Source organism: Coloeus monedula, assembly GCF_965178545.1.
Source record: "Coloeus monedula genome assembly, chromosome: 8".
Classification (NCBI taxonomy): domain Eukaryota; kingdom Metazoa; phylum Chordata; class Aves; order Passeriformes; family Corvidae; genus Coloeus; species Coloeus monedula.
The window spans coordinates 25,357,642-25,379,609 of record NC_138788.1 but is presented as its reverse complement, the minus strand read 5'-3'; the positions used below and the strand labels follow the sequence as shown (position 1 = coordinate 25,379,609).

General features: G+C 51.5%; 2 protein-coding genes across 4 annotated transcripts; one reads left to right on the top strand and one right to left on the bottom strand.

Annotated features, from left to right (window-relative positions):
- Nucleotides 1–1,886: 1,886 nt before the first annotated feature.
- On the bottom strand, nucleotides 1,887–14,008 carry POLL (DNA polymerase lambda). 3 transcript variants are annotated; one of them, XM_082286408.1, is made up of 9 exons: nucleotides 13,876–14,008; nucleotides 12,033–12,176; nucleotides 11,468–11,765; nucleotides 10,690–10,855; nucleotides 7,789–8,112; nucleotides 7,116–7,289; nucleotides 6,098–6,226; nucleotides 3,952–4,120; nucleotides 1,887–3,641 (listed from the first exon to the last, which is right to left on the bottom strand). In XM_082286408.1, exons 2-9 carry the CDS (start codon nucleotides 12,145–12,147, stop codon nucleotides 3,277–3,279), a joined length of 1,740 nt encoding a protein of 579 aa, XP_082142534.1. In that variant the 5' UTR covers nucleotides 12,148–12,176; nucleotides 13,876–14,008; the 3' UTR covers nucleotides 1,887–3,276. The 3 variants fall into 3 exon arrangements, with proteins under 3 accessions (XP_082142534.1, XP_082142533.1, XP_082142535.1); XM_082286407.1 differs by lacking the exon at nucleotides 13,876–14,008 and adding an exon at nucleotides 13,056–13,191; XM_082286409.1 differs by lacking the exon at nucleotides 13,876–14,008 and adding an exon at nucleotides 13,056–13,191 and having other exon boundaries at nucleotides 11,468–11,762.
- Nucleotides 13,406–20,748, top strand: DPCD (deleted in primary ciliary dyskinesia homolog (mouse)). Its single transcript, XM_082286411.1, has 6 exons — nucleotides 13,406–13,606; nucleotides 13,894–13,974; nucleotides 14,639–14,763; nucleotides 15,564–15,697; nucleotides 19,321–19,423; nucleotides 20,542–20,748. The coding sequence occupies exons 1-6, from the start codon at nucleotides 13,543–13,545 to the stop codon at nucleotides 20,644–20,646; spliced, it is 612 nt and encodes a 203-aa protein (XP_082142537.1). The 5' UTR covers nucleotides 13,406–13,542; the 3' UTR covers nucleotides 20,647–20,748.
- Nucleotides 20,749–21,968: the final 1,220 nt, after the last annotated feature.

Sequence of the window (21,968 nt, the reverse complement as noted above, 5' to 3'; positions counted from 1 at the left end):
CTGGGAAGCAGAAACCAGGCTATACCTTGCTAGAGACACTTAAAACCGTGCTTGCTCTCCCCAACTGCACCCATCCTGGGGATTTAGCACCCACCTCTTCCCACAAACCCAGGTGCCCCGTCCCTTGTACCTTCTTCCCAAGGGTGACATCCCGTGGTTTAGAAGAGGCAGGAGGTGTGCTGTGACAAGCGTGTGGTCAGGCCCTGCCCTGCTGCAAGGGCAGCGATTACAGGTGTAAAGAGGAGCAGGTGTGGGGCAGCTCTGTCCCCTCTGCCCAGGGCAGGGCTGAATCACAGCGGGCAACACAGCCCGGCCCCTCATGTTTCTCCCCTTGCACCAGGATGAGGGAGAAGCGGGAGCCTGCAGCATCCAGAAATGCCACCCCCAGCTGCTCTGGACAAGCTCCACGTCGTGCTCCTTCACCTCCTGCCCCTTTCAACCCCCACAGCTACACCGAGGGGAAAATGGGCTTTATCCATCCGTAGCCCACCTGGCTGCAGTTAGCCACAGGAGGGCCCTCTGCCCCCTCCAAAGAGCCTGGGCAGGGATTTGTGGGGTGGGAGGGGACAGACAGACACCCGGCTCATTCCCTCACAGAGCGGGGGAGTGGTGGGATTTCTGCCCCAGTGGCCTCCACATGACACGAATGTACTAGGGCCACCCTCCCTGACATTTCCCAAGGGACTGGACAGAAAGTCTTGCTCCTGAGGAGCCCTGACCCCACACATCCCCATGGCCAGCCTCTCCCTAAGTAAAAGCAGGACAAACAGCAGGGTCAGGCGCTGCTGCAGCACCCCTTCAGCACCTGCATGTGAACTGTGGCCCTGGAGGAGGGGGTGACAAAGGAGAAGGAGTAGGGAGCCAGCAGTGCCTTATTTCCCATGCCATTACTGATGTCTTCAGCACGTGGCCCCACTGAGAGAGGCAGCCCTGGCCCTGCAGAAGCAGCTTGCCCTGGCATCCAGAGCTGGAGGCAAACCTGAGCTCATCAAGGCACAAAACTGAGCAGCTCTGCACTGAGCCCTGCATTCTGCCTCGGCCCAGGCAGAAAAAGGCTCATGGCCTGTCAGACATAAGGCAGCCTCCCCATCTAACCTTGCTGTGGGACAGGACTATCCCCAGCCCTGGACAAGGCCAGATGTGGTACTGCGCAGCCAAAGCTGGCTGACTGTAAGGATGGGGACCCCTTTCCCTGAGGGGTGGTCCCTGGGCTGCACAGCCCTCCTGGGGACAAAGAATTCACCCTGGACCTGACAGGCCCCTGGTCGGAGGCTGCCTCCCCTCTGCTCCTGGATAACCCAGCTCAGTTCTCGTTGCGCCTGTGCCTCAGCAGCCCCTGTCCTCCAGCTTCTCCATCTCCCTTTCAAGCCAATCATTCCTGCTGCTCATCTCCATGTGCACCCTTGACTTCCAGGATGTTCACATTCCCCTTGGATAACTAAAGCATTTCCATGCTCAGGAGTCTGAGCTGTGTTCCAGGCAGAGAACACGACACAGAACAGCAGCCAACTCCCACATGCTCTACTGTTTGATGAATACGAAAAAGCTGACAGCAATCCTTCCCTGACTCCACACCTGAAGAAAGAGCTCAACCCAAGGCTCACAGCTCAAGAATCGCTCCTTTCTCTGGGAACAGCCAATCCCAGCTCAGGCATGTGGCCAGCTGGATGCCAGGACAGAGGATGGTAAGGAAGGATGGTGGCCAGCAACTCCCTGCCCTGAGAGCCAGAAGTGCTGGTCCAACAGTGTGACAGTCTCCACTGCATGTTCTCCACCTCCACTGCAACCAGAGAAATGGGCCAGCACAGGAGGAGCTCCTGGTAAGCCACAGGAGAAAGTCCCAACAGTTGCAGTGCAGAGAGCAAAAAGAGACAGATACCAAGGGAAAAGAGAGAGGGGATTTATTTATTACACTTCAAATTTCAAAGCACCAAGACAGGCTAAAAGACATTCATTTCCCTCAGGTGTCCCAGCACAAATGCCACTGCTGGGGTCTGGGCCACCCCAGCAAAGCCCCAGCCCTGGTGATGCCCAGCAGCCACAGGACACCTGGTTTGCGCCTGCCCTAGCAGCAAACGTGCAGCTTTGTCTTGCTATGTGCAACAGGGCCAGATCCCCCACAAGGGAGCAGGAGCCCCGGGGTCCTGGCACAAGAGATGCCCACCGTGGCACCTCTGCCAGGAGCAACCACTGCAATACCTGTAACAGACAGAGCACTCTACAACTCTGGGAAATTCATCTCCACAATATAAAATAGTGCAGGTTTCCTGAGAAATAAAATTCACTCCCATGGAACAGGTGGGACCAGCCACAGGCACATGCATATACAAACACACACACACTTTCCCTGATCAAAGACCAGATGACTCCATGGCTTCCACACAAAAAAAAGGAAAAAAGCTTTGCTTTGCCCAAATTAGAACTTAACTATTTCCTTGTGTTTCTCTCTGTCTCCATGACTCCTACAGACAGACACACAGCCCTGCTGGGTTACATTCAGTGCCATTACATTCAAATCCTTCCTGAGCACAGCTCCCCAAGCTGTGAGTTCTGTTCCTCTCCTGCACTGAGAGGAAAGGAGTTCTTGGGCCAGACCAGGGCTCTCAGTAAATCTGGAGGATCCCCAGCACACAAGGCTGGGAGCAAGCAGGCACAGCACCTCAGGTCCCTACGTCTATTTCAAGGCTTAGCTGGCACCAGAGAAAGCTGGTGGCAGTCACAGCAGCCTGGCCCTGTGCAGTGGGACCCACCAAGGGACACATCAGCTCAGACAGGACACAGCAGCAGCACAGGTTAACTGCTTGGCTTGTGACTCCTGCAGTAGCAGCTGCCAGCAGTAGTGAGAAGGGGGAAGGCCCGTCAGAGAGCCAAGCTAGAAGCTGTTACCTTCATTCACAGTTCAATTTTTGGAGTGTCAGTGCTTAGACACAGAGGAAGATGCATCCCACTTCCCTCGTTCCCAAGCACTGTCAGGGGCTGGATCATAAGGTTCTGCAGCCCAGTCTTCCAAAGCCGGGTACAGCAGGGCCAAGGTAGCTGATGGGCAGTGAGCCCTTCTGGTAGTCGCACCAAGACAGCACTTCCAGTGTGGTTCCAGCCCACAGCCTCTGCTGAAGAAGCCACAGAGCTCTACCCAGCAGCCAGGCCTCAAGCTTGCAAGGAGCCCCAGTTTGCTGGGATATGTTCCTCAACCTGCAGGCACCACAGAGCAGCACTGGGGAAATCAGATCCTTCAAAACAGCAGCACAGCAGTGAGCCCAGGCTGACAACCAGGCATCACCAGTCTCGTTCTGAGGGCTCCCGGTAGGGCAGCCCCAGCTGAATGAAGACATCTCTCTCGGTGGGAGTGGGCAGAGTATGGCCAGACGACACCTTGGCACCCCCAGGGCCTCGCACCACGGCCGAGCTGAGCGCGTGCTCCGACAGGCTCATGCCCTTGGTCTTGGCCAGGGCGCGCATGGAGCGGTTGAAGTGAGCCGAGCCCGTGAAGTAGAGCAGGGCACAGGCGAACTCCTGGTATGGCACCACGATGATGTCGAGGCGGCGGTGACGCTGCGCTGGCCCGGGCAGGCGGCACACGCCCAGGTACTTCTTCTGATCACCATTGTCCTCCTGACTCACCAGGTCATCTGTAAGGAAGCCTGGGGAGAGAGAACAGGCCAAGAGGAGCTGAACGGTAGAGACTGACACCTTCATGCTGAACTCCCCACTGCCCAGAGAGCAGCAGAGATGTCTCATAACGCGCTGTGGGACCCCAGGGATAACGTGCTGAGCTGCAGCACTATTCCCTCCTTAACACTACAGCTGAGCCAGGTCCAGGGGCAGTAATTTTAAGGACTAACAAGATGTCCTATCCTTGGGAAAAGTGATCACCTATCCGTCAATGAATGCCATCCACCTCACTGCCTCCTCACCCTGGCCATTCTAAGAGCAGCTTCCCCACCCTCTTACCACTCCTGCGGAGGCTGTCGAGCAGCTTGTTGAACACCCCACGGTGAGACTGCCCATCCGGGTGAGTGACCAGCACATCCACATCTCCACAGGTGGCCTTTCCCCGACGGTAGGAGCCACAGGCCACACACACGAGGCCAGGCTTCAGGGCCAGGGCAGCTTGTCTGACCTTCAAGAAAGAGGGATGAGGAGTCAGACACCAGCCTCTTCATGCCCGTTCCATCACGGCAGCAAAGGATCTTGTGCCTGCCTTGAGACCTGTCCTGCATCTCCAGAGTCTCCATACACTTGACAGGCATGGCACACCGCCCCACCAAGAAGGCTGGCCTGCTGTCAGGCAAGGAGTAAGCCAGGGTGGCCTCCACCCCGTCCTGCCAACACCCAGCAGAATGCCACACTATCCAGTGATTGACCATCACCTTGTGGGAGCACTGGACTGGGACAAACAGGAAGATGCAGCACTGCTAAAGGGGCAAAGTACTGCAAAGCTTTCAGAGCCTTCCGTTTCTGAGACAGCAAGAGGTAAGAGGTTTTTCAGCTGCCCTACAGGCACAAGGCTCACCAGCTCTGTCCACAAAGAGAGTAAGTTCAACAGGTGATAGTCACAGGTCCTGTTTCAAAAACAGGGATGGGCTCATGAAGTGTCCCCAGCAGGACCCAATACAGCAGAAAATCTGTGAGTACCCCTTGGAGTTCATTTCTGCCGAGACTTCTGCCTCTGCAGGAGAGCTAGGCTTCCTGACCCAGAGAATGCACAATTGTCTCAGCATTTTATGTTTGGATGCCAACACGCTGCTGCCAGCAATCACACACATAATCAGAACTTCCCCTATTACAGTCTTCTCCAGGCTGGACCCCAGCTCCAGTTTTGTGCAGACAGTGCTAACTCTGATGGCTTCATTCATTACATGTTTAAGAAAGGCTCCCAAGTCCCTGGACAGGCCTAAAGTATTCTTGGTCTGATTGTGCCAATCACCCTGCTGGCAGCAAATAATGAGGGGCTCAGCAATTCCCAGTGATGAGGCCATCACAGAGGCTGGGGTTCAGCAAGGCAGTGTCTGTGCCCACAGCCCCTTGTCACTCTTGGGGATCATCCTTCATTAGCAAGAGATAAACCCATTAACCTTTGCCCCAAAGGTGCTCCAAGAAGCCACAAGCCTTTCTCATGCGGAGCAAGCCCTCCTCTGGTGTTCTTGCCCCCCTTCTGGCTTTAAATGAAGATTTCTAGAAAACTCCCAGCCCCACCCAAGAGCCTAAAAGCTCCTCAGATCTCACTGTGACAGGCAGCACAGACAGTGACTAATCCCTCATTCTCTCTCCTGGGCCTGGATCAGAGGAGTGTGTGTGTGTATGGAGGGGAGCACAGTAATCCCATCAAGATAACAATAGATCCACTCCCAAGAGCCAGCTCCTCAGCCCAGCCTGCCTGGGAAAGGGACCACTCACCACCAAAATGGCTAATCCGGCACACAGGACTGACACCCCAGCAGGAGCCTGGCAGGAGGGTATTCTTCGTGGCCAGGCCCTGTGGCCGAGTGACAGGGTCACACTGGCTGCTGCTTCCATGGTGACTGGAGAGCACAGGGGAAGAAATGACAGTGTGTTCCCCAGGCTCTCTGCTCACATTAGGGTACACTGACTTAGCACCCCATAGTCACGGAGTGCCAAGGGATCCTAGAGCAGCACTCGCTTGCAGCCTGGATCCCCTTTGCTTCCAGAAAGGATATTCACCCTCTGTCCTCTGACTGACAACTGGATCACGGGGTGCTCACAGCTTCCTTTGGAGAAGCAGCACCAGGGAGACCTCAGCTGAAAGCAGACATTCCAGACATGATGAGAGGCAGGAAAGCAGAGCTGGGAACCTGCTTATCCCACCATGCCACATGCAGCCTTTTTCAAAGCAGTGTGTACAACTGAGCCCTGTGAAGTATCCTCCTCCTTGCCAGGCACTCACACTGAACTTTCTTATGGGCCAAGGTAGGTGCCTTGTGTGCCCATGCCCAGAAAGGGTCCCCCAAGCACTGACCCCACTCAAAGGAGAGGCTGAAGAGCTCAGCTGTAACACAAGGGCCATTTTCACAGCGTCTACCTTCCTGTCATGTCCCAGCAGGTACTGCACTCTGAGGCCTGGGGCCAAGCTACTCACAGTCTGCTCTATTTCTGCAGCTTCCTCCCGAGGCATGCGCTCCAGGAAATCCGTGTAGTGCTTCAGTCCCACAGCCTGCTGGCTGGTCAGAGTGGCCTTGGTGCGGATGTCATCCAGTGTCCGGAAACCCTAGTGCAGACCATGTGCTGATATTCAGACACCTACCAAGACTTTGCTCTTCACATACTTTCCACCAAGATTTGGGGAGATTGTATTTAGCCTGTCTCAAGCTTCTGAGATCACATGTAGAGAACACTTTAGGTTCCTAAAAGAAGGGATTTTGGCAATCCTACTACCCATTCACATCTCTAATCTCCACCCCTTCTCTGACAGAAGGCTACTGCTCCTAAGGCATGGTGTCCCTACAGCCTGAAGGAAAACACGCACTGCAAGTAAAGGAACACATACAATATCCAAATGAGGGAAAGCCAACAGCATGAACACAACCATATTTTTAAGACAATCAAGAATCCAGTCATAAACCAAACACTACAGGAAACCAGGCTTCATTAGCTTGTACTCAGGAGACAAACTGCTTTTAAAGAAGGAACCCATCCAGTGTGCTGGGTTGCTCCTATTGGCACAATTATTTCAACCTCACTTTTACAACTTCCAGACAAGATGGATGGCTGCTCTGACAGCTACAAGCCAACAGCCAGCAAGTGCATCAGGAGCTTTCATGGACAAGATGCCCTGATTCAAGCCTGGCTCTTAGCAACGTCATTGCCATGACTAGTGTGACATGAGCTCCAAGGAGTGATGCTAGAGCAGAGGCAGCATGTCTCCCACTCCTCCTCTCCACATCTTTGTCCTCTACCCACCCCACCACAACTAAAGTCTCAGCTGGGTGCTGAGACACAATGGGACCCAGCCTCATAGGTCCTCCCAAAAAACCAGATTTAAATCTTACCTGTAGATATTGGCAATTTAAAACCATTTGTGAAAGTAATTCTCCTACACTCAGCAGCGGTCTTCAAATCATAACCTGAAAGCCTTGTATGTAAGGCACTGAACTTACCTGCTGGTACCACATCTGAGCTGTCTTGACCCCTGCTCCCCAGATGTTGGAAAATAACTCCAGCACAGGCACTCTCTCACTGATGTGATCCAGCTTGCGCAGGTGCCCACTCTCCAAGATCTCCAGGATCTTCTCTGCCATCCGCTTCCCAATCCCAGGGATTTTACAGGCTTCCTAGAAAGAAAACAGAGCTGCTACTGGAAAAGCAAAGACAAGCTGGGGAGCTGCTACTGACTCACAGCCTGGTTAGTCAATTGATGAGTAAAGGGTAAGTGGCAGGACTAGTTCTGCCTGACAGCCTCCTCTCTAGCCCAAACTTACCTTGGTGGATCAATTCTAGTGGAAAAGGACAAGCCTGCAGAGTGGGACTGAAACATGAACACACTGAACTGCAGGACTGCCACAGTCCATAAAACTCCAGTTAGTTTTATGTGTTATCTCTACTGGTGGCCAGTTGCTGTTGATGAAGAGGAAGGTGAAAATGTCCCTGCACTGTGTCCAAGGAAGGCATTTATCTTGTGAGTGTTCAGATCTGGCCCTAAAATGCTCAGATTCCATTTTTCTGCTGTTCTGAAAACACTGTGTGTGGTCAATAAATCCCAACCAGCACTTGCTATACAACTTCCATCAAAGGTCTATCTCCCTGCTCCACCCCCCTGGGGAGGTGTTTTACCTGGTAGGAGGTGACTGGTTTGTGGTAGCTCTTGAGCGCGTTGATTGCTTTGGAGTAGCCCAGAGCTCTCCACTTGTCTCCCTGGACAGAGTAAGCCTTTGCCAGCACTTCCAGCTTCTCTGTGATGCATTGGTTGTGATTTTCCTTCTTGGTGTTGGAAGACTGGGCACAAACCCACTTGCTGGGAGGCTGGGCCACTGTGTAAGAGCTGTCACTGATCTCCTCTGATGATTTCACAGGGTAGCGGCCAGAAATCAATGCTTCCAGATCTCCCTGGGTGACAGCAGCATCTTCTCCTTCACTGTCTTCATCATCAGAGTATTTCTTTACAGAGAGATCAGAAAGCAGCCATGTGAGAGTAAGTGCATCCCTCATGTGTCCCCTTTGGCACAGGCTACTTCTGAGACTAGGAAGCCAGAGCACTGACCACCCTCCCTTCCGGGCACACCATGCTCCAGTTGCCACCTCTAGAAGTGACTGCCTCAAGCTACACATGCACATCACACTGCACAGGAGACTATACTGCTGTCCACCTGTGATTCAAACACACAGCCCCTCCTACAGCCAAGTCCCTGAGACCCAACTGAGGTTAAGACACTAAGTGAGCAACTGCTGCCAGCAGCAAGGTATGACAATGCCAAAATCCCTGGCTGGCAGAGATCCTGACTCCCTACTCCCACTGGGAAACCTTTAGCTCGTCTGGTGGCAGCACAGGCACATCTCTCACATTCAGACTCAGCAACTTCTACCCCATGATGCAGATGACAGGAGATAGGCACTGAACTTTGTTTTCAGTTTACAGACACAAAATCTTAACAGAGTAGTAAATTAAAACCCCCTCATTTTCCCCATGGCTATCTGCAAGAGAAAAGGGGGAGGAAGGAATGACACAAAGGACTCCACATTCCTCAGTGACAGAAGAAAGAACCAATGTATGCATTTGCTGATACCCTCAGCATTAGGATGCCTCTGTGTAGACTTAAGAAACAATGAGCCTTGGCTTCAGGTAATGAACAAAAGGGGATAGAAGTGGAAAGCCGCACAGAGGCTTTGTAGACTGCTTTGCTCACTGGGGTCCCCATCTCCCCTGATGTATAAACACAGGAGTCTATGAAGATCCAAGAGTTTCCATGTCATGGAAGTAACTCTGAGCAGTGCAGGGTTGTTTGGGATCAGTCCAGCAATTACATGCAGCACACCATGTCCTGTTACGAGTTTCTGCAGAGTGTCAGCCTAGTCAGAGCCACATCCTTACAACCTCTGGTTCTGCTGGCTGAGGAAGTAGGAGGTCTGGAGACACAACTCCTGCAAGATACAGAGCTGAAGTCTTTCAGCAAAATAGACAGGATGTGTTTTGCAGTCTTGTTTTATAACTCAGAAGACTGGGTCAGACTGAGGATTTGACAGACTAAATCAGTTTAATTTGTCTTGAAATGCAACTCCCTTAAGATGCTGTTCTCTCTAAGGGCAGCAAAGCCTCAGAGTGCTCAGGTAAGTCAGTAAGCCCCTTAAAAGCATTTAAGGACACGTTATCCAATCACAATGCAAAGAACTCTGCAGCTGGAGCTGGAAGCAATTCCCATCCTCTTGGCCAGCAGTGTCACAGAGGTGAAACAGCCCTTAAATCCCTGACTCTACGCTTTGTCAGCAAAGCTGATGGACTCTTTACAACCACATGTGCAAAACCAACTGGTAGCAATTGGCTACTTGAGAGGGAGACAGGCAGCCTGGGGTGACAGCCCCAGGTTCACAGAGAGTAACAGCCACTGCTTGAGGCTGCCTTGCAGAGACTGCATCTGAATGCCAGTCAGAAAGTGATTGCTACAGTCTGACTGGTAACAGGATTTCCTCAAAGGAGTTTACATCCAAAGGCAGAACTCCCCGATCAGTCCCTGTTTAGTATGAAACACTGGCACGCCCATCATTTCCTAGAGAAAAAACATCCACCCAAGCTGGAAAAGACTCTGTGCTTAAAAAACAGAAGCTACTTCTAAGCTAAGTTTCAGCTTTACTGTTGTAGCTGGGTCTCAAGTAGCTGTCTTTAAAGTCTCAAGGTACCCAACTCCTCCCCAAGTCACACAGTCTAAGCCTGGGACAAGGGATTTTACTGAAATGTCTACAAATGTGGCTTTTGTGCCCTCAGTGAGCTGCCAGGTAGAGAGTAATTGCAGCGTTTTCTGCAACAAAAATTTGGACTGTGTTGCAAAGCAGATGCCAGCAATACAAGGGAGCTGCTGGGGATGTTTGAGGTAACCTTGCTACAGATAGATTTGAATGACACCAATGCCCAAGAAGAACTCAGCAAACTTGAGCAAAAATACAGAGAAAGGATGGAAAGCTAACAGCAGGCCACAGAAGCTGACTCACTGCAGAGGCCACTAATAACCCAACACAGATATTTTAAGAACACCTCCACAATGCTTCTGGTAGCAACCTGATCCACTGTACAAACACGGGTCTGAACAGGGTGTTTGCCAAGGAGTGAAGAACTGGTCCATATGGCTAAGGCAGGAACATGGGATGAAATATCAGAGACAGCTTCCTGAAAGGGAGATATTCTCAGACAGGGAATATTCCTCAAAAGGACATAAGTGAGTATCACCATAGTGAGCCTTGGCCTGATCAGAGCACCAGGACTGCTTCAGCTGGAAATGTTCTGATGGGAACAGCAATTTAAGGGGCATTGTTTTTATTCTGAACAGCTAAAAAGGACAAAGAGAAGCAGTAACCATGTCCACAGCCTGAGTCTGGCCACACAACTCACTGAAACATCCAAACACCTTCCCCTTGCTGAGAAAATCTCACATTGTATCCCTGGAGGGATCAGGGATGCTCTTAGCCAGGAAAAGCAGCATGCAGGATCTGTTCACAAGGAGATGGATCTGTGCAGGAAAGCCTCACCTCAGCCAGTTGCTGCTGTCCAAGGGTGCCCAAGCCTTGCTGTGAGGAATGTTCCACCTGTGATTCAGTATTTGGTTTCACTGCTCCCGTCTCTGCTGGGGGCTGGATTTTTACTCTGTCCAGGATCTGCTGCTGTTCTTTCTGGAACTCTCCCTCCTCCAGGTACCTGCCATGGATTGGATGTCTTAGTACAGGGGAAGGAGGACTTCCCAGCCCCCAGAAGTCTGACCAAGAAATCCTTCTGCATGTTTTGGACTGGACCAAATAACCCATATGAATTCTACTCTCTCAGATCACAGATTAATTACTCTGGTTTTAGCTCACCTCCCCAGTTACCATCTACCTTGCTGACCTGCAACTTCCACTCCTACCTACCTCATTCTTAGGCTCTCTCTCCAAAACCTTGCCAAAACATTTTGCTCCTAACCTGTGCCTGCTGCTCCATTCCTTATTTCCTCTTGTGCCTAGTTGCCAATTCTCTACCTTTCATCTGCAATAAGTAAGAAACAGTATTTAAACCTCAGCATTTTTAAGAGACATCTTGTTATCACTGATGGATCAGGAAGATGTGCCTTTAGTGCTTGTAGCAAGTGAAAGGACTTATGGTAATATGTTTGGGCCCTATTACATGTTTTGCTACCCCACAGAACTTTGAGTCATGCTCACAGGAGCTGCAAGGAGTTGCAGTCCAAGATTTCGAGCAGAGGTCAGATTTTAGTGCTATGCAGTTTAGGATAGAAGAACTGCAGGGAGGGATGGCAGCGTGGCATTTGCATACCTGGGAGGCATAAAGACACCATAGCCAGCAGTACTCAGCAGCTTCTGGTCTCTAATGCAAGCACTCAGCCAGGATGCCTTCACCAGCTGCAGCCCCGGGCGCAGCTTGGTTAACTTGAGGAGCCGAAAGGCGCGATCGCAGTCCATGTCCTCAGCCACAATGACGTGTGTCACCTCCAAGGAGAGCTGGCTGTGTACGACACCCCCGTTCTGGACAATCTGCCTGTGGAAGATCTCGGCCCTGGCCTGGCCAATGCCGGCTTGCAACACGTAGGCGATGACTGGTTTCAGCCACTCTGCTGAGGAAAGCACAGGGGCAGGGACACAGTGACAAGGGAAAGTGCCCCAGCCCAGCAGGGCTACTACATCTCTCACACAGGACTTGATGGCAACAGCCCTGGCAGGCAGTCTTTGGGGGGCTCCAGCTGGACACACCAAAGCAAGCTGGACATGACCTCTACAGAAAAACACACTGAGGGCCAGAAAAAGCCTTTGGGGAACAGCACTTGCAGTTAACAAGCTGGGTGTAAGTATTATATCCCACATCATAGGGACACAGGACTTACCCTCAGGTATCTCTGTTCCTTCCTCTTTCAGGATCTTTGGAGGGATGCTTTTCCCCGAATCATCCCTCACCTTCTTCCTCTTGGGAAAGGCTTTGACAATCCCTCGTGGCTCCATAGGGCCGGTGGGAAGGTTAGCAGCAATTGCTAAATACAAATGAGAAAGAGCAAGGTTGCTTAGATCTTATCTAATCACAACTCAAGATTCACTCTTGTTGCTCACTGTCTTTGTTGTCCTGAAGTTCTTTTTTTGTTGTTGCCTTCCAAAAATGCTCAGCCTGAGGGAGGCAACCGAAATCAAGAATTGCAGCCCTAGAATGTCCTAGAAACCTCTACAGCTGAGTTCTTACAATGGAAAACATTCAACTACTTTAACATTTTAGAGCTCCTATCTGCTCAGCCAAAAGAAGCAACTTCATTTCCCGGGTATTTCTTAAGCACATTCCCAAGAGACCTCTTGTGCCAGGGCTGAAATCCAGTCACCTACTGAGATAAAACAGCTGATTGACACCAAGTGCTTCACACAGCCACAAGAGGAAAACTCCCAACTTGGCTTCATCTGGATACAACAAATTACTAAAGACCAACTAGCCGAGTTCAATATGGGTACAACTGCAGCTTTACCATTACTAGCCTTGCAAAAACAAACTTTGGAGCTTGAAGTACCAGGATAGAAGGAAGCTCCGTTTTCTGTAGCCCAGTTTCCTGAATCACTGTATATGCCAACAGCCCCTTCCATGTGGCTGCAGCGTTGAGTCAACACCAGCTTGGTTTCCTCTCTGTGCAGCACTCTGGGTTTCGCGTAGAGGTTTCTCACACATGGTCCAACACAAACCTATCCTTCCAAACCTGGAAAGGCTGAAAATGGTCCCACCTGGCCATGGTTTCCTGCTATGGTCACCTTCTCATCTGAGCATTAAACATAACCCTCTGAAAACCAACCCAGAGCTCAATCAAGTCCTTGCTTCTGCGAGGAAGGGTTCAGCTCCAGGAGAACAGAAACCCTGCTACGTTTCTAAAACTCACCTTCGCTGAAACGTTTCAGTTTTCACGTCGTTTTGATCAAAAAGAGCCCTCTGGAAACAGTAATCCTTTCTATTACATAAAGAAAAAACCCAGACCAAAAGCCTGCCAAGGTTCTGGGTCCCCAAGTACGTTCCAGGGCTCAGAAGTGTGTTTCTGCAGGCTGTATTTTAACTCCTCTAAAGCACAACCCACGCGCCGGGTACCAAACCTGCCTTGCCAGCCCCCTCAGGCCGTGAAGGTTTCAAGGCCACCAAGCCGGGGCTGGCAGCACCCACAACCTCGGGGCAAGAACGACACCCCAGACCTCGCGGCTGTGCCCGGGCGAGCCGAGGGCAGGCGGGAGCCGAGGGGGCGCAGCCGGAGAGCGGAAGGGCCCCGAAGGAGAGCGGGGCCGCGGCCGCAGGGCCGCGCTCAGCTCGGCCGGGCCGGAAGCGCTTCCGGGGGCCGGCGGAAGTTTCCGCGTTGCCGCGGCGACGGCGCGGCCGCCATGGCGGTGCCGAGCTGGCTGGAGCGGCTGCGGGCGGCCCGCAAGACGGCGCTGGTGCAGGACGGTAACCGCGGGGCGAGGGTCGGGACAGCCCCCGCCTGCCCCGTCGCGGGGTCTGGGGTGGTCCTGCAGAGAGCGGGTGCGGAGGGGAGCGCTCCCGGGCACAGCCCCGCGCCCCGGGCCGGGGAAGGACACAAGGCCATCAACGCGAGCTTACGGGGCAGTGCCTCGTCCCCCCAGGCAGTGGGACGGGGTCCTGGACAATGGGATAGGGCCCCAGACAGTGGGACAGAGCCCTGCGCCCAGAGGTAGCTGTATCCCGTTTCCTCTCACCATCTGTCTTGCCTCTAGGGAAGCGGAAGATCCACTACTTGTTCGAGGATGGGAAGGAGATGGCCGAAGAGTACGACATTAAGACTGGCCAGTTAATGAGTAAGTGGTGCTCTCAGCTGGCCCCCAGCAGACGTGGGTCAGGGCAGAACTGCAGGGCAGTGGGTCTATACCTTCAGGGCTGGGGTGTTGAGAGGGACCAGCTGGTCAGGAACAAATCATCCCTGACTATTTTGGAAGACAGGCATGTCTGTAGCGGAATTTTGTAGGGTCAGAAGTAGGGTTCAGCTTGCAGCCAGGGTTCTCTGACCTTCATGGCATAGCAGACCTTGCTTTAGCCCAGGATCTCCCCAAAACATCCCATCTGTCACAACAGACTTCGATGGACTACATGGGATTGTCATCATAGTTGCCAGGCACCGAGTCTGTACCACATGAAGGGCTGAAATATGCTTTTTGGTGGCTTCTACTACCGCAGACAAGGTGTCGATTATGGCTCTTGTCCAAAACCACATCAGCTGCAGCACAGCACCTGTTGCAACCCCACCATGGCTTCAGCACCAAGTAGCAAAAAAATAGAGAGGCATTCAGTACAGAGTTTCTGACCTAGGAATAGGCCAACTAGCAGATCAGCTCACACCAAAGTGGAAATTACTGGAATTAAGATACATATATTCATATCATCTCAGTGTGCTGGGCAGCTTTGGCAGTCAGTTCCTGGAGCTCTTATAGAGCAGAAGAATGAAAAGCCTTCTCTCTTTTCCAGGTAGAAAATGGCGAGAGAAGAACACCCTAGGGGGCACCGGCAAGTGGCAGGTGGAAGTGGGAGAGCCGACCTCGCCGTTTCTGGGAGCACTGGATTCAGAGCTTATAACAGAGAGCAGCTCAAATGTATGTAAGGGTCTGCAGGTACCACTGCACCTAAAACTACCTTGTCTTGTGCTTACAGCAGTAGTTGGTAGAGAGCAGATCACCAAGAGACAGCCTTAATGCACTCAGTGCTCTGCTACAAATCACCCCAAAACTGCAGGGCTGAGTAGAAAGAAGGCACAGGCTTAGGTTCTTTGGGGGTCTTCAAGAGATTTGTAGTTTCCTTAAGTAAAGAAACTGTATTGCTGTGTTGGCCAACTACTATCCTGGCTTGAAAGAGCACGCTGGCAGGAGGGCCAGTGCCAGGACAAGTCAGGGGATAGAAAACAGAGGTGATAGCAATGAAAGGCACAGGCAGTGCATAGCAGGCTGCTCCCTAATAAAGCACAGCCTGTTTCATCTTCACATCCCTCTAGCTTAGGGGGCAGATGTTTTAGTCTCTCACCATCTTTTGTACAGACCTGAAACACAAGCACAGCTCTGCACCAAAAACTGGGGCAGAGCTAGGACTGAACCTAGCAGGTTCCTAGAGCAGGCAGAGCTCCGTATTCGGTTGCCTGTGAGGAAGAGGCCCCCCCTCTGTACTGCAAGGCTTCTTCACTGCACTCTTTCAGCCTCCTGCAAGCAGTGCTCTGGGCAAAGGCAGACCAGTCCTAGCTGTAGGAAAGTGATGCTCAGGCAGCTTCTTGAGTTACTCCCTAATGCTCCAGTGTGAAAGAACAGCTACTCCCATGCAGAGTCTCACAAGGTAGTACAGGAAGGAGACAGGGAGGAGAGGAGACAGCCGGAGGGGCCTTGCTAAAGGTACTTGTTTGCTGTAGCCTATCTTCATGAGGAAGGATACCCTGAGCAGCTTCCAGTGGCGGATCCGTAACCTTCCCTACCCCAAGGAGGTCTACAGTGTCTCTGTGGAGGAGGAGCAGCGCTGCTGTGTCATCCGGACCACCAACAAGAAGTCAGTAAGGACAGCACTGCCAGTGCTGACAGTCCCTTGGGGTGGGCTGGCACAGAGGACAGGCTAGTGATTGCACAGGGGGCTGCCTCCCCTTCTAGTGTGCAAGGGCTGAGGGGCTCCAACCTTGCAGCACATTTCCTGCTGCCCGATTTCCATTCCCAACTGCCTCAGACACCTTTACAGTAGGGCTTCTCATCTTGGCTCCAGTAGGGTGGTGCTTGCTCTGTTCTTGCCCCGTTAGGTGTCGCTTCCTTAGAAAAAGAAAGAGTCTTGCAGACCTCTTGAAGCTAGAACATTCCATCGTCTCCCTCTGATTTAGTCACTGCATCTCAGAATGCTGCAGGATTCAACATGTACAGCAAAATCGTGGGCACCCAGACAGACAGATCTCCCTGCATAAACATGTTCTATAGTCACAATGCCAGTGATATCATCTGGAGGTAGTAAACAAAATAGACAGACTGAATCTGGAAAGGAAGCACCACAGTGTTCTGCCAAAAGAGATTTGAGATTGGAAGAAAAAAAATGGAAAATGCTTTTAAAGCTGCATCTTGTAGTGTGTCAGTACATGGCATCTCACATGGAATGAAACACAAAGTGTCCCAAAGCATCTACAACCTCAGATAAGCCAAGATGAGCTGAAGGGTTGGGAAGTGAGTGCACAGAGTGAGCCTTGGGAGCACAAGGGAAGCTGATGGAAGTGGCTGTAGGTGGTGCTGTCGGCACAGAACTGTGGCCTCTCGGCTGCTGAGGGCTTCGCGATGCGGTACCCGCAGTCTCCCGGCAAAGGGCTGCTGGAGCTCTGCACATCAGCACACCTGGGGGCTCAAAACCAGAAGGCTGGAAAGAGGGAAGTTACCCCATGGAAAACAGCAAGCAATTACAGCTCTTATACAGAAATGTTGGCCTGAATGCACACAGAGGGATTCACAGAACAGTGGTGCTTTAGTAGGGAGACCTAGGTAGCAAAAGATAATGATATTCCTACTGGCCACACATGGATACACATGGAACTAGGACAGGAATGGAGGACTTGATCCTAAATCCAACCACATACTGTCACAGACAGGCTTACCTACTGCAGTCCTACTGGGGTAGTGGTGTGTATGTGGGAAGTTCCTTGCCTGTGTATGTGGGAACCTCCTGCGTAGGTGCTGTAAGGTTATAATGTAGCACTGAGCCTTTACCTACCCCCTACCTGATTTCAGGCTTTTTTGTACCGCTCTCAGAAGAGTCCTCCGTGAGCAGCTGACATTTATTCTCTCAGACTAGTGTCAGAGGACCCAACAGTAACTCATGGCCTGTGTCTGACAGTTAAGGACTTTTAGAATTAAAGCTGAAAGCCACCTCACTGGGGACAAGAATGACGTTGCTGTCAGTAGGGAGTGGGGACAGACTCCAGCACTAGCACACTTAGTACAGGCTCCAGGATATCTTAGATCATTTCTCCTGGGTCTTGGCCAGGGCAAGGCACCACTCAGCAACTAATTCCAAGATAGCAACAACAGCATGGAATCCACAGAGAGAGCGCACATCACTACGGGAGAGAAAGGAAGCCTCGGAGCCTCTCCAACCCTTGGAAGTCAGCCACGCTGCTTCTGAGCAACAGAGCTGTCCTGACCGCCAGCCAGAGGCACAAGTAACAGGATGGGCTGCCAAGTCACTACTGAGTAGTTCAGCTCTAAATTCTCAGCATACCAGTAGCAGTTTTCCCTATGGGCTGACAAAAAGTGGGTTTCCAGTAGGAAAATAATAGAGGTGATTTCACATACATACTGTGGATTTCGGGCCAGGACTTGGGCTCAGAGTGTAATACTGCCCTTGGCCATGGGGTGAGAGGCAAGGGTAGAGAATCGGCCTGCATCGGCTGGGATAACCACCCATCAGCTAGCTACCTCCCCAGCTCAGACAGGAGCTCTTCACTTCCTCCAGTCACTCCGTTCCCTCTGGCCACGGCAAGGGCTGCTCAAGTGGGATTTGCTTAAAACCTCTTGCTGTAAAATAAATCCATTAAACTGAACTCTAAAAACAAACCTAGAAAGCCACCTCCCCAAACGCCAAACCTGATTCAATTATTGTAGTGAGAGGCAGTGGTAATGTTAGGAGGGGGGGGGTGGCAAGGCAGATCTGGTTTCCTTTGATCTTGTCACAGATTTTAGTCTGAGGCCAGCCAAAGCCATTCTTCTCCCCTTCTCCTTAGTCCTGGGGCAGCAGAATGCTGCTGTTTCATTGATGACTCCCAAGGCCCTTTGAAACAGTGGGTTTTTTCTGTGTACTGCTTTTTTTTTTGTCTAATCGGTAAGAAGTTAACACTTCCTTAACATGTCTTTGTGTTCATCTAATCTCTGCTGTTTAACCTTTGACATCTCCCTTATTATCCATGTCTGCCACCTTTTCCAAATACCGACAGCAGTGACAACACAGAACGGTTTGAGCCCTGCGGTAACAAGCCGTGTACATTCCTCCCACTGCACCGGGAGAGCCATTTGCCCTTTGTAGCTGTTTTCACCGTGACTTGGAAAATAAACTGCAATTTGGGCAGAGGTAGCCAGAGAGGCCAAGCCTCACACACAGCCAGCTGAATCAAGAACCACCCCTCATGGCATGGTAGCAGCCACTGCCTGTTCCCGCTCTGCTCCAGGCACCTCAGTACCAGCTACAGGCCAATTCCTTGAAGAGGATTGCCCACAACAGTGCTGGAACAGACTAAGAATCCAGCCATGCCTCTGGGTGGGCACAGGACCACCAGCCAGTGTATCTGATGCAGCCCCAGAGAGAAGCAGTAGATGCAGGGCAAGCCATGCCACGCACAGAAGATCTCAGGCAAACATAGACACAGATCTACAGGGTTCTGGGTCCAAAGTCTTAGGAAATCTCTTAGCTGGCAAAACCTCTCTGTCCTCTGCTTGGATGTGAGAGGTTATTGGAAGACTGGGATAGAACCCAGGGAAGGAACAACTAGGAGAGCTGTAAGGGCAGAGGAGCACCACAGCCACCATGGGAGCTGCATGGAGATGCTGCAGAGCAGAGGCTGAGGTGATTGTGGATAGTTACACCTGGAGATCTGTGCCCAGGGGTATGCCTGAGTACCACCATGCCACCAAAGCAAGAAGTTACCTAGGAAGTAAAGCAAGAAGTTAAAAAGAGGGGTTTAGGAAGGATTGCAACACAAAATGGTACATCACTGAGGAAAGTAAGTAATTTGCTGAGGAAAGTAAGTCATATGGCACAAGAGCTTTGACAGCTATTTTGACAAAAGCTAAAGGAAGCTGCTACTTAGAGGGAATGAGAGGCCATGAGAAGGGAAAAAGACAAGGAACACCTTGTTAGGGCTGAGTAGTCTAACACATGAGGGCAAGCTGGAGGACCAAGCCTGCTGTCACACACCAAAGCTCTTCAGGACTTTGCCAGCTCTGATTTCCAGTTTGGAGGTTTGTTTCTAGTGTTCCTGCTAACCTGGGGGCACCGGCAGTCACACAACATGGCACAAGGGCCTCCTGCCAACCCTGAGAGGTCTATTGTCCTCATCTACACCTTGTAGAACAGCAGTCTGTGTCTCAGCACTGCTAGTGGGGGAACAGAAATCACACCTTCCTTATTTCTGTCTCCTCTCTCATTTGTAGGTACTATAAAAAGTTCTCGATTCCTGATCTGGACCGATACCACCTTCCCTTGGATGCAGCTGCCCTGAGCTTCACCCATGCCAACAACACCCTGATCATCACGGTGAGGCTTTAGCCAAGCAGAACAGCACTTTGCCCTTGTCTTTATGTCCACAAAGAAGCTAAAATTCTTATATGTGGGGAAATAAGGCAGAGCAGGGAGATCTGCTGACGGTCACCCATGCGGCCCCTTCTCTGTCACACAGTCGGTGGGAGTTTCAGATTACACTGGGCATGCTGACACTAGCCAAGAGACCCCAGGCTGCAGGAGGGGCCCTGCCTGCTGCTCAAGGTGACATGCAGGTGGAAGAGTGTCTGTCATGGCCTATTTTCCATGTATTCCCTCCATCAGGCCTGAGCAAGGCTCTACTCTCAGTGACACTAAGTTTCGCTTGTCTCAGAGCATAAGAGTCCAAGGACTGCTGCACTTTGAGGTCTTGCAGTCTTAAAAAATAATTAAAAAAATAATCACCTGCTTCTTTGTGTCAGAGAGGGAACACTTTCACATGTGGTGGAAGCAAGAGACTAGCAACATGGGCACACACTTCTTGTTGCAAGGAGCAGACAGATGCTTTTGTGCAACAGGTGCTTGTCCTATCCAGTGCAGAAGTCAGCTACACAGAGGGCACACCCTCCGTGGGAAACCTGGCAGCAGAGCTGGGCTGCATTTGCAGAGGAAACAGGCCAAGAGGAGCACCTTGAGTCCTCCTGAGCTTCTGTTTGCTACTGGCCAAACCTTGCAAAAAGCACCTGCATCCACTGCTAAGCTGCAGCTGGGTGAAGGACCTCTGAGGGGAAGAGAGGAACTGCAACTCTTACTTGTCTTTGCATAAAAAAAGAAAATCATATTTTATATATAAAAAAACCACTTGCGAGCGTACAGTCAGCACAGCAAGGATCTGCTTGCCAGGATATTCCAGAGGGGTTGGTGGGGGTTAGGATTCCACATCTAACTGGAAAGTTTTACTTGTACTGTAAAAGACACTCCAGAACTTGGCAAATGTCTCTAGCTTGATGGCACAACTTCTCTAAATAGGCTTCAGAGGCAGCTGGTAATGGCAAAGCCTCCCTTGGCAGGAGGGCCCCTGCTGGGCCGGCAGCAACAGGCCGCAGTTGGTTTGCTTGGAGCAGAGGCTGAACAGGAGTTCAGGAGTGCTAAGGGCATTTCTCTCTGTCCTACAGTACCAGAAGCCGAAGGAGATCCTGGCTGCAGAAGAGCAGCTGCAGAAGGAGCTGAAGAAGATAAAGGCAGCTAACAGTGGAGATGGAGACTGTACAACTCAGTAGGCAGTCGCTGCTAAGAGGCTGAGGTGAGGGGCAGCCCTCTGGCACAGCTTCATGGTGTTTATTTTGCCTTATCTAATAAAAATGAGTTCTGTTGTTAATAGAGCGATTTGGAGGAATCTCTGTAAGCCCAGGAACACGGCAGGGCAGTTGACCTGTCTTCTGCCTGGCCTGCTGATTTATGCAGACATGGTTTGTGTTGGACGGGACCTTAAAGATCATCTGGTTCTAACCCCCTGTCATGGGCAGAGACACCTTCCACTAGACCAGACTGCTCAAAGCCCCATCCAACCTGGCCTGGAACACTTGCAGAGATGGGAATAATCCTTCTATGAATTGTGGGAAGCTGTAGCATGCAAAGGAAGCACACGACATCCACAACCAGCGGCCCTGTCCCCACCCTCCATGAGCAACATGACACCTTGGGAATTTCCCCGTCTGCCACCACTGGTGAAGGCAGTAATGTCTGGAAAACAAGAACTCCCTCCTCACACCCATTACTTGCCTGGGATGTGTTTGGAAGCAGCTCCCTCCTGTGCAGTTAGGCAGCTCCTCTGTGCAGTCAGAAGGATGCTCTTGTGACATTGGCATCTCTGCAAACAGCATCAATGCTTAAACCTGAGTGGGCACAGCCTGTGAAACAGGGTAAAGAGGAAGACACATAGCTGCTTCCTTAGTGCCAGCCATCCATGACGTGACATGGCTGTGCAGAGCGCAGGAACCAACGTGCAGCTGCCTCCATTTGCATGGCACAGAGGGGAAGCAGTGGCTGGGCCGCTGGCTGGCTCAGGAGCAGCAGCTGCCCACCCTTCTGTGAAGGTACAAACAAGGCCCATTGCAAACCTCACTGCACAGGGACAACCCCAGCAGTGCTGCTTTACCAACTGCTCTCCAACAGCCATCCTCCTACTTAGCTTTCTGAATGTTGTTCCATCCCAGTTCATATGTGAACAGTTACTACCCAAACAAACCCTGCAAACCCTACCTTCAAGTGAGCTGCTCATGGGCTCCCAGCACCACCTGATGAGGCTACTTTCAAACCATGACAATTCCTTAGAGGCCAGGGCTCCAGCAAACATATTCCTCCAATTCTTGTGCATCACAAGGGAAGAGCAGCCTCTTGAGAGTGGAAATGAACTAAGTTCTAACAAAGCACCATGCTGAGTGGCTCACCCTAGAAATGCTCCCAGTTTGTGATACAAACCTCTCCTTTACCTATCCAGGATACCCAAACTCAGAACCAAGTAGGGTTCCCGCACTTCCTTCCTCTAGGAGGGCCAGACCCCAGACACCACTGTATTCACTCGCAGCACATTATCCACATT